The 12,030-nt window shown below is 36.7% G+C and overlaps 1 protein-coding gene across 2 annotated transcripts in view; it reads right to left on the bottom strand.

Annotated features, from left to right (window-relative positions):
• Nucleotides 1–12,030, bottom strand: part of LOC117292466 (receptor-type tyrosine-protein phosphatase kappa-like) — a 55,711-nt gene that overhangs the window by 12,727 nt on the left and 30,954 nt on the right. Inside the window, exons 20-21 of one of the 2 annotated variants that reach the window (XM_033774511.1) lie at nt 977–1,034; nt 788–824 (exon numbers count right to left, since the gene is read on the bottom strand). In XM_033774511.1, the coding sequence (XP_033630402.1) occupies nt 788–824; nt 977–1,034 (95 nt within the window). Of the gene's footprint in view, nt 1–787; nt 825–976; nt 1,039–12,030 lie in introns of both variants that reach the window. The other variant, XM_033774513.1, reaches the window with a different exon arrangement.

Below are 12,030 nucleotides of genomic sequence, written 5' to 3'. Positions count from 1 at the left end.
TGTTTTATTTTATTTTATTTATTTTTAAATTCTGGTTGTGAAGCCAATGAGTCTCAGAAAAAAAGCTAACCCAATGGAGAAAAGGTAAGGAAGGAAGTTTCAGTTTGAGATGTTGGAGGAAAACCCAAGAGAAATATTCATAGGAAACACCACCCAGTCAGGCAGGGACTGAAAACCCAAATCCACATATAAAGCTACTAGTTCAACTATTGCATGGTTGATGTATTGAGTATCCTATATGTATGAGATTTAAAGGCAGTGGACACTAATGGTAATTACTCAAAATAATTATTATCATAAAACCTTACTTGATTGTGAGTAATGGGGAGAGGTTGATAGTATAAAACATTCTGAGAAACGGCTCCCTCTGAAGTAATGTAGCTTTCGAGAAAGAAGTAATTTTCCACGAATTTGATTTCGAGACCTCAGATTTAGAATTTGAGGTCTCGAAATCAAGCATCTGAAAGCACACAACTTCATGTGACAAGGTTGTTTTTTTTTTCTTTCATCACGCAACTTCGACGACCGATTGAGCTCAAATTTTCACAGGTCTGTTATTTTATGCAAATGTTGAGATACACCAACTGAGAAGACTAGTCTTTGACAATTACCAATAGTGTCCACTGTCTTTAAAATAATGCAGAGAGGAAAATAATTTAGGTAGGACCATCTCATAATTAAGTTGAAGTGTTTTAGAGAAAAATTGTGGGCTACTTTTTTGAGCGCTGGACAGTTTTAGTTTGAGCCTTTTACTTTTGCATTCTTGGATTTAAGAATGAAGTCTTACCCATAGCTGCAATGAAGGACGTTTTGTGGTTGTAGTCCTGTGGAGAGAATACAAATTGCATGATCAAAGCGTAACAATTAAAGACAGCTTATATTTTGCTTTTTAATCCCTTCAGTATAAAAAAAAATGAAACGTCAAAAAATTTTACTGTGGCAAATTTCACAACTTATCCTGAGGTAATAGTGTTACCTTTATATAGCTTGCATTGTAGTAATCTGAAAGTGGTACCCCGTCGATTGGAACCAGCGGTATATCCAATGCAATTTTAACATACCTGAAACCATAGTTGTCAAAAGAATGTTCTATTTAAATATATGTATTTGTATATAATATAATAGGAGTAGAATTGAATAATAATATATTCTTCTCATTTTGTTAGATGATCATTCCAGAGTACCGCTGGTTCCAATCGACGGGGTACCACTTTCAGATTACTACAATGCAAGCTATATAAAGGTAACACTATTACCTCAGGATAAGTTGTGAAATATTTGCCACAGTAAAATTTTTTGACGTTTCATTTTTTTTTATACTGAAGGGATTAAAAAGCAAAATATAAGCTGTCTTTAATTGTTACGCTTTGATCATGCAATTTGTATTCTCTCCACAGGACTACAACCACAAAACGTCCTTCATTGCAGCTATGGGTAAGACTTCATTCTTAAATCCAAGAATGCAAAAGTAAAAGGCTCAAACTAAAACTGTCCAGCGCTCAAAAAAGTAGCCCACAATTTTTCTCTAAAACACTTCAACTTAATTATGAGAGATGGTCCTACCTAAATTATTTTCCTCTCTGCATTATTTTAAAGACAGTGGACACTATTGGTAATTGTCAAAGACTAGTCTTCTCAGTTGGTGTATCTCAACATTTGCATAAAATAACAGACCTGTGAAAATTTGAGCTCAATCGGTCGTCGAAGTTGCGTGATGAAAGAAAAAAAAAACAACCTTGTCACATGAAGTTGTGTGCTTTCAGATGCTTGATTTCGAGACCTCAAATTCTAAATCTGAGGTCTCGAAATCAAATTCGTGGAAAATTACTTCTTTCTCGAAAGCGACATTACTTCAGAGGGAGCCGTTTCTCAGAATGTTTTATACTATCAACCTCTCCCCATTACTCACAATCAAGTAAGGTTTTATGATAATAATTATTTTGAGTAATTACCATTAGTGTCCACTGCCTTTAAATCTCATACATATAGGATACTCAATACATCAACCATGCAATAGTTGAACTAGTAGCTTTATATGTGGATTTGGGTTTTCAGTCCCTGCCTGACTGGGTGGTGTTTCCTATGAATATTTCTCTTGGGTTTTCCTCCAACATCTCAAACTGAAACTTCCTTCCTTACCTTTTCTCCATTGGGTTAGCTTTTTTTCTGAGACTCATTGGCTTCACAACCAGAATTTAAAAATAAATTAAATAAAATAAAACAAACACTCTTTTTTTGTCTACAAGTCACTACAGGGCCGAATTTCACCTGCTTCAATAGAAAATAATGCTTAACAATTTTCTGCTGAGCAAAAATAAGCAGCATCAGTCACCAGTGGACATATGAAATGATCTTTTGGCTGATTACCTTATTCTATTGTTTGTACTTTGCTAAATTTAGCCAAGGGCAAAAGTATTTCCATTGCATTCAGTCAAAAATTAGATTTTTGTATCTTCTTGCACAAAAATGTAGGTAAATGAACACGCTCATGTAGTAATTTGAAAGTATTTTAATTGTATATTTGGAATTTTCCTTTACTTTACAAAGGCCCAAATGCATCAGCGTTGAATGACTTTTGGCGAATGATCTGGCAGGAGCAAATAACCCTCATCGTCATGGTAACAAAACTTGTTGAGAATGGAAAGGTGAGTCTTTGATTGATAACATGAGTGTAATGTCATACTAATTGCTAATCTTGGGTTGGCACGGTGCTATATTCTTGATTATTTCATCTTTTTTGGACCCTGGTTCGAATCCAACCTCACTCCAGATTGTGTGGCTAATTTTGGGGTTGTCACACGCCTCCAAAACTGAACATTAAAAGCAACTTTTCAGGAATGACACTTTCAGTGATCCTTAGGTTTATAATTTGGGAGGATATCATCCTTACAGCTGAGAGGCTGAATTGCGACAGCCGCGACTACAATGTGGTCGAGCCCGGCTGTATAAAAATTGTTACTTATGTTTTTATCTATGTAAAATTTCAGGCAAACAACTCGTCCCTCTAAGCCGACTGTCTAGCCCGTTTCACTCCACTGCAGGAGGAAAGCCTCTTCACCAATTCTCCATTTCACTCTATCCTGCGCTGTCTGTTGCCAAGCAACGCCCCTACATGTACTTAGCTCATCTCTCCATCTTCTGTTTTGTTTATACCTCTACTTCTTGTCCGGTTTCTTGGAGTCCAGTTGGTTGTTTTGCATGCCCATCACTTGTCATACCTCCTTGCTATGTGACCTGCCCATCTCCAGTTCTTTGATTTAGTAAAGACTGCATACACACATGAGTTATAATGTAGTACGGCTCATCTCTAGTATTCTTTTCTTGTCTTCCTTTCTGAATGAACAATAATCAGGACAAATGCAAGAAGTATTGGCCAAGTGGCAAGGATCAATCGGAACAATTTGGAGATGTGGTTGTCAGCTTGGAGGAGCAGAAATCTCTGTCTGATTATACCATTCATACGCTCAAAGTTCACAAGGTACTTCCGTCCTTTATCTTTTTTTTTTTTTAAGAAATGTTCTTGTGTTTACAAGTTATATATAATGTAGTTTTGTGTATTCATTGTTCTACATACAAAATCTACTTGAAGAAAAATTAAGAAGAAATTAACATTTTTGAATGAAGTCTAGACTGTACAGTTTTCATTTCATTTATTAAGTAAAAAATATCACGTACAAAATTAAGAATGATAAAGAAAAATATACAATCATACACATAGGTGAGAAAACAAAAAAGTAGCACCACTAATGGATTGTAGCTACTATCAGAAAATAAATTCACTACATCTCCCATTTCTGCTTAGTAACTTTTTCTTGTGTGGTGCAAACTTATTTGCATGCTTACCAGCTGATATTTGGCCTCGGATGGGAACTATTTGAGACACTAGGTGGCGGCAGACTTACCTGATAAACGCATTTTTCAGTTTTGTTCAAAGTGAAAAAGTAACCGGGATGCCGAATGATACCTATAACATCCCAAAGTCATCCATTGCTTAATTTTATACTATTTTTAATTTTTTCTGACGGACAGGGTGTTTGTTGACAATTTTCTTGGAAGGCTGGCCTTTTAAAGGTGCTGGTCATAACCTGTTACTCCTTGCCACTCACTGGCTTTGTACTTTATTCAGTTTTTTAAATTTGTATTTTTTTTAAACTATCAGTCTGGTGTTTTTTAGAATTGTATCTTTTAATTCATTTTAATGTTTCATTTTAAGGTCGAATGTGAATCGGAGTGTCGTATGATTAAGCACTTCACTATGACGTCCTGGCCCGATATGGGAGTGCCCTTGTACCCCAGTACCATTCTCAATCTCATCCAAGTAGTGAAGGACACAAAGAGTCAGGTCAACCATGGGGCAGAAACACCTGTACTGATCCATTGCAGGTAAAGTCAAGTTTGGTGTTTTTTTTTCGTTTTTTTTTTATTATGCATTCTCACCCCAAACTAAAAGCCACTCTTGGTTTGGGGCTTCAGCAAGACAAATTATTTAATGTGAAAAAGAACCCAGGGGAGCTGAAGGTAGAAATTGATATTTCTCTTAAAACAGTCTAGATTGTATGATGGAGGGAAACATGCACCAGGCAAGGAGTTCCAGTCTTAACCAACTTGAAAATAAATTGCGGTTGTACAAAGAAAACATTACTGGAGCGGGAATTGAACCAATGACCTCCTTTAAAAAGAATTAGTATAAATTGTGTTCCAAAACATGCATGTTTTGTAGGTTTTGTTCTTTTATTCAAATGAATGTTTTTGCGGTTATGAATGATTTTTGTATACAGCGCTGGTGTTGGACGTACAGGAACATTTATCGCCATCTACACGTTATTAGATATGATGACTCAAAGACAACAAATAAGCGTTTTCGGTTGTGTAAATGAGATGAGGGAAAGTCGAGTCAACATGGTGCAAACTTATGTAAGTGAATTGATATTGAACTGTGTATTGTTGTTTATTTTAATTTTGTAGGCATCACAAGTTGGACAGAGGCTGTCTAGGTAATACAAAAGTACAGAAACTGTCATCTTGAGATGTGTTAAAACCAGAATTGATTCTTAAAACGAAAATGACAAAATGTAAATGTAAGGTACTAACCAAGAATTGGGAGAAAAGTTTTTTGGAAGTTTCATTTGATTTTGTTTTTATGTTCCCACTTTTAATTAAAAAAAAACTAATAAAATCTTAAAAACCCAAACAAACTCCCAATTAATTTGTTCTTCAAAAGTTAATAATTGTCATTTGTTGGTATACTTTTGTAGGATCAGTACGTCTTCATTTATTCTGCTCTGTTGGAGGCTTATCTCTGTGGGGATACACAAATCCTTACTCGAGATTACCCTGAGACATTATCCAAGCTTAAGAGACTGAATCCCAAGACAAGACGGACGCATCTTGAAGATGAGTTTCGGGTAAATATAATCTTTTCTGTTGCTCACCGTTGAAGCTTAAATGGGGACAGAATCTCCTATCACACCAAGAGCTCTCATCACTGAGCTATCTCTAGTCCTAACGTTTATAACATTAATTATTGTGACACTTGTGTCCTTGAGCAAGATACTTTACTATAATTACTTCTCTTCACCCAGGAGTATAAATGGGTACCTGCGAGGGTAGAGGTTGATATTGTGTATGAAAAAGCCACAAGCGCCTTACAGGCAGCTCAGGGCTGTATACTCCCCAGGGAGCTGAGAATCATTACAGGGATGTTATTGGCCCAATGACCAGGGCACTAATGTAAAGAGCATTGACACGGTTATTGTGAAATGCGCTATATAAGAATTTGTTATTATTATTATTATTATTATTATTATTATTAATGATTCTTTTGTTGTATTAGATCCTGAATCAAGTCACACCCAAGCCGGATGATGCATTTACAGGAGGTCTCCTTCCAGAGAACACCAACAAGAACAGATTCCCCGATATTCTCCCACGTAAGTTTTGCTAAAATTCTGAAAAGTAATTTTTTTAAGTTTGAGAAATGCAAACTCTGAGCCTAAAATTGCTTCTGATGTTTCAATGAATGCTCCAGTTTGCACTACTGCCAGTAATGTTTCTCAGTTTGTGTATACCAATTATGGGTTATTCTTCCCGCTTGAACATATTCGCTCCGGATCTCGACTAAACCTTTTGACATGTTTAGTTATACTGTTTTCTGTTGACACTTTTTGTTTAGTTGAGCGACATCGCCCGTTTCTGGTTACTGAAGGAGACACTGATGACAGCAATAACTACATCAATGCAGCTTTTGTGGATGTAAGTGCGATAGTTTTAATTTTGAGTTGAAGAAGGACAAATTTACTTGAGCGGGACTCGAACCTGCAACCTTCGTAAAACCGTGTTGGCATTTTGATTATTTGTCACATCATATTCATCTCTCAATGTAGTTCTTAGTAGTTATTTAATGCCTACTGTTTTGTCTTTGTTCTTCTTGTATATTAGAATTGTTTTGCCGCACAATTGTCCTTTGATCTCACCACCTAGTATAATTGCTTCATTGCTTTCTTCGTTAGGGGAGTCAGTACTTGACAAGCCCTGCTTTTTATGGGCCCCCCTCCAGCTCCACCATGTGTTTTGTATTGGTTTTTAATTTGTGTTTTCTGTTATTATAAGATTGCCTTTAATTGTAAATGTTAGTTTTTATAATTTCATTACATCTCTGTATTAACATATTATCGCATTGGCTTGTAAAATATTATGCATTAGTCACTACTTTATGTAGTGTTAACCATAATGGATTGGAAGTAAAGTGAACTGAATTGAGTACAAACTGAGCTATCTTTAATGCTTTCAAATCACAAGTCCTTTCAGTTGGTATAGCAGTTTGCAATCAGATCAGATCAGTTGAGCGAGAGGATATCTTCAGCCGACGCCTTCTCGGGAAACTCTGATGGTCGTCTTCCACGCATCCCGGTCCAGCAACAGCGTCATAAGCTCAGATGTTTCCTGTTGTGTAGCGTCCTTCTTCAGCTGGTCAACGAATGAAGAAGCTAATTCTATTTTCTGATGTTCTATTTTGGTAGAGCTTCAATCGTAAAGATGCCTTCATCACAACCCAGATTCCATTACCTCATACAGTTGCCGATATCTGGCGTCTGGCATTCGACTGGAATTGCCCTGCGATCGTGACGTTGGACGACCCAAGCTCAGTGTATAATGTAAGTCACAGCATAGAAGTATTATAGATGGGTTGCAAATATGCGTCATTGACCATTTTTATGTATTTTACAAAGTGCACGCATCAACATATGCACCAAATAACATAACCTGTGAAAATTTAAGCTCAATTGGTCGTCGTAGTTGCGAGATAATAATGAAAGAAAAAAAAACCTTGTCACACGAAGTTGTGTGCTTTCAGATGCTTGATTTTGAGACCTCGAAATCTAACTCTGAGGTTTCAAAATCAAATTAGTGGACTATTTTGTTTCAATTAGACTGATTGGTTGGTAGAAAACCCAATGCCTGATGTGTATTCAAACATTGGGACCATACAAGTATTTGATTCAACCCTTTGATGACTTGGCCAACTGAACTTGAGTTTGATGCACTACACGGCTGGACCACAACACAACAATGAGCCCCAAAAAACACAACAAAACGTTTATAAGAACTTTTATAAGATATTTTAAGTTAAGGAGGTAGTGCATTCTGCTCTACCAGTCGGGCTTCTGATGGATGGTACCCAAGCCTATATCCCTATATGGACTGTAAAGGGGGTAACCCTGTTTCATCCCCAGGAGTAGGTGGCAACGGCCCCTTAAAACATAGTTGATTTTTAGCCTACACCTTGAAGTGGTCTTCAGGCCTTGTGTGTCTGGCAGCTTGCATACACATCTGTTATAAAATTTTGACAAAATTTCTTTCACCCTACCAAGTAATAATTTGACGTCATTTTACATTTTTGTTGTTACTCCTGGTTGGTTGTATTTAGAAATGGGATGAGATGTGGCCACAGAGTGGTGTAACTCGGTTTGGACCTCTCTTTGTTGAACTCATCTCAACAAATGGAGGAAGAGTCTACAAGTGTCAGACTTACAGGGTATCAAGGAGGGATCAAAAGGTATGATTATTAGATGTGAATATAATTTTAAATGATGTTTGATTTGAAGCTTTGCATGGTGTGAAGAATAAGGAGTAACCATGTATAAGATCTCTTTTGAGGGAGTGTTGGCTCTGAAACAAGCCGGTGTGGTCTCGACGTTTCGAAGAGGATACTCTGCTCATCTTCAGGAGAAATTGAATATAATTTTGTTAATTACTGTGTTATTGCTGGTATCATCTTGTTACTTGCTTGTATTAACACACTGCTGTACTTTTTAAGTAATGTTTAGTTCTTCTGTATTTTTATTTATACATTGTAAGTTTTTCTTTTACTGTTTTTGTTTGTGCGAGCTACTTGTGGGCACTGTTTGAAGGAGGATTCTCTGCTATATGAGTAATGGACCGATCCGGCTTGTCAATCAAGCTGTGCACGTTCACCCATTTGACCAATCACAGCAATGATTGTGGTCGGACAAACTCGGTCATGCGCGCGTGTGTATTTGGCATGCGCGGCAGAATCGTGCAGTATGTCATTGGGAGTGCTCGTACACGTGTCTTGCTCACGTGCGCGGTGGGTGGAGCTTAGTGGAAAGCCGTTGAATCTTGCCGTACCAGTGCTATTATTGTCTGGTTCAATGCCACTCCTAAGTGTGAAATTGGTGTAAACTAAATCAGGTGGATAAAAACTTGTACCTAATAGGAGTTTAAATGGATGAAATGTGACAATCTATGAAAAGAGAATTGATATTTTTGCATTTTCGCCTGTTCATCGTTTGTTAGGAGGGTTTTGTTTTTTTGTTTAATGTTGTATTTTGTCTAAGGCTATTTCTCACAGGGCCTCAGCTTATTTGAACAACCTCCTTACTAGATTCTACTGAATTATTTTTCAGTATCATTCTTATCAGTCATGAATACTGTTAAGCCAGCTACGGGGACAGGTTTTTTTCCAGCGTAGCACACAGGTTCTGGAATTCACTTCTTGAAAACCTCAGGGAAATACACAACAACTCCATCTTTCAGCAGCAACTGAAGACACACCTGTTCACTCTTGCTTTCCCTACCACTTGATAATTTCCTCTTTTCCATCTTGACCGGCGCCTTTGATTTGGTTTTACATCAGATTCAGAACACCTTTATAAAATCATTTTAAATGCTGTGTAATCATTATTATTATTACTATACTGTTTGCTTGTAATTAATGAACTACTATATTTTTTTCCCCAAATGATTCTGTCTTTTCTTATCGTGAGTATGGAAATAAATGTTACATTGAATAAGATATCATTTCACTATAACGGGACATACTTATCTTGCAAGTGTCGTGGGTTAGAATCCCATCCGAGTAACATGCCTGTGATGTTTTTTTCATAGGACTTGGGAAAGTACTGAGTATACAGTGCTATTAAACACACATTGGTGTATGGGTAAAAACCAAAAATTTATATTCTTTGTACCCGATGCAAATTCTTTTTTTTTTAAACATCTCTTATATCGTTGCGGTACCCCCTGCCAAAACATGGGATTTGGACTGCCTCTAGCTACCGGGCAACCTCTGTAGTCTAGTTGGTAAGACACTGCTCTAGAATTGCAAGGGTTGTGGGTTCGAATCCCACCTGAGTAAATATGCCTGTGATATTTTTTCACAGGACTCGGGAAAGTACTGAGTATACAGTGCTTACACATATCGGTGTATGGGTAAAAAATCAAAAATTAGTATTCTTTGTCCCCGATGCAAATTCAACATCTCTCATACTTATCTTGTTACAATTATTTTGTGTGTTTGCAATAAAATACTTTTGTAGGCTTAATTTATGTAAATCTCTGTGGTTTCAATTGTATTTTCAGTTTTCCAAAAAATAGGTGTTGCTGAGTTTCAATAGAGCTAATTTGGTTAACTTTAGTTTGTAATATTTTGTGCCGTTTTTAGTATAAAAAAATTGTGCGATTTTTCTTCTATTGCTTTTCTGCCACAGTTGTTGTTCAGTGTTATTTTTAGGTTTTTTCAGCACTTTGGGGCAGTTTCTATTTTAGGCTTAATAATTTATTAAAAGTCTCTTAAATAGTACTATTTAGACTACACTACACTGATGTTGTGGGAAAATGTGAACAAAACTTGGCTCATTTTTTTACAAATTATCTTGTTGCAGGAGAAGTCGATCATTGTAAAACATTTCCAACTACTTGGATGGGCCAGCAACCAAGACAAGCCAAGCTCCCCACAATGTATTCTAGATCTTCTAGGCGCTGTACAACGATGGAAAGATGAATGTCACTCATCCAGGCCTGCTATCGTACAGTGCTTGTGAGTTAGAATTGCACAAAATATCACTAACAATTAGGTATTAAACAGGATTAGTAGAGCTAACCAAATAGTCGCAGATGGTATTCATGTTTTGTGTGATCATTCAATAATAAACCTACGAAAATGTTGGCTTCCGCGTGTGCATACTCAATGTTACTATGCATTCTGCGCTTACAAGGCTATCGCAGAAATTTTGGCGCTTGCATGTAAGCGGGGAATCAAGTATAGTAAGCGCAGAATGCAGCGGTAAGCAGAGCCATGAAATTGGGCCCTGTCGTGTGAGTTGGGAGAATAAACTGAAAAACCATGCACAATTTTCAACAGGTAACCACATTGTCCTTAATATATTAACTATGGTTGTACCAACTGAAATCAGCTGGTGCATTTTGTTTTTGATTGCAGATTCAGTATTCTTTAACATGACTTCATATTAGAGGGAAATATTTCACAGAAAAAAAAAGTGTTTTAATATGAGCTTCATAATTCTTTAAGATTTTAAGCTAAAATTAACAATGTTTTGTTTCCTAACCAATCTTAATTAACACCTTTAAAAATATACCACCATTCCTGAGGGCCCAATTTCATAGAGCTGCTTAAGGACATAGTAGCTAAGCAAAACCAAAATATGCTTACCAGGATAAGATTAACAGCCAAAATATCAAGTCACATATATACCAACTGTGACTGGTATCCTGCTCATTAATTTTTGTGCTTAGCAGAACAGTTTTTGAGAACAAATTTCTGCTTTCGTAGGAAGTATGAAACAGGCTCAAGTTGAAACCATTCAGACACGGACTAGTTCTTTAAGTTTGTTTTTCTGTTTGTGTATTCAGAAATGGAGTAGGTAGAAGCGGAGTGTTCTGTGCTGTTTCAACTGTAGCAGAGAAAATAACAAGTGATGATGCAGTGGATATTTTCCAAGCAGTGAAAAGGCTTCGGATGAACCGACCTCTGATGGTCGAGACATTAGTGAGTACAGAACATAAACACATTTCTTATTTAAATCCATTCCTTTTCTTGTTTTTTTTCTTCTTTTTCTGAGTGTGTTATTTATTCGTCTGACATTTATACATATCATATGATTTTTGTGTTTGTGCCGCATTTGGTCCGTTTGTTTTCTTTGTTAAAAACCAAGTAACTTTTTATTGCCATTAATTTTAACAATGATTACCAAACGTATACCTTCCCTTTAAACCAATGTTCTACATACAAACAGGGTGTCATGGCCGAGTGTTTAAGAGCATTGAATTCAAGCTCTGGTTGTTAAATCATCGGAGTGTGGGTTCGGATCCTGGTCAGGACACTTGTGTCCTTGAGCAAGATACTTTACTATAATTGCTTCTCTTCACCAAGGGGTATAAATGGGTACCTGCGAGGGTAGAGGTTGATATTGTGTATGAAAAGGCCACAGGAGCGATACGGTTGCCTGGGGTTGTATACTCACTCCCCAGGGAGCTGAGAAAGATTAAAGGAATGTTATTGGCCCAATAACTTGGGCACTAATGTAAAGCGCATTGATATTGTAAAACGAGCTATATAAGAACTTAATACTATTATTAAAAACAATGTGATTATAAACACAATATCTACATCCGAGGGCATTGTATATTTCTTGACATGACCATAGTTTATTCTCCTTCAACAGGAGCAATACATTCTGTGCTATGAGGTGATTCAAGAACATCTACAGA

Source organism: Asterias rubens, chromosome 7, assembly GCF_902459465.1.
Source record: "Asterias rubens chromosome 7, eAstRub1.3, whole genome shotgun sequence".
NCBI classification, from domain to species: Eukaryota; Metazoa; Echinodermata; class Asteroidea; order Forcipulatida; family Asteriidae; genus Asterias; species Asterias rubens.
Note: the sequence above shows the minus strand (reverse complement) of the source record. Positions and strands in the feature narration are given on the sequence as shown.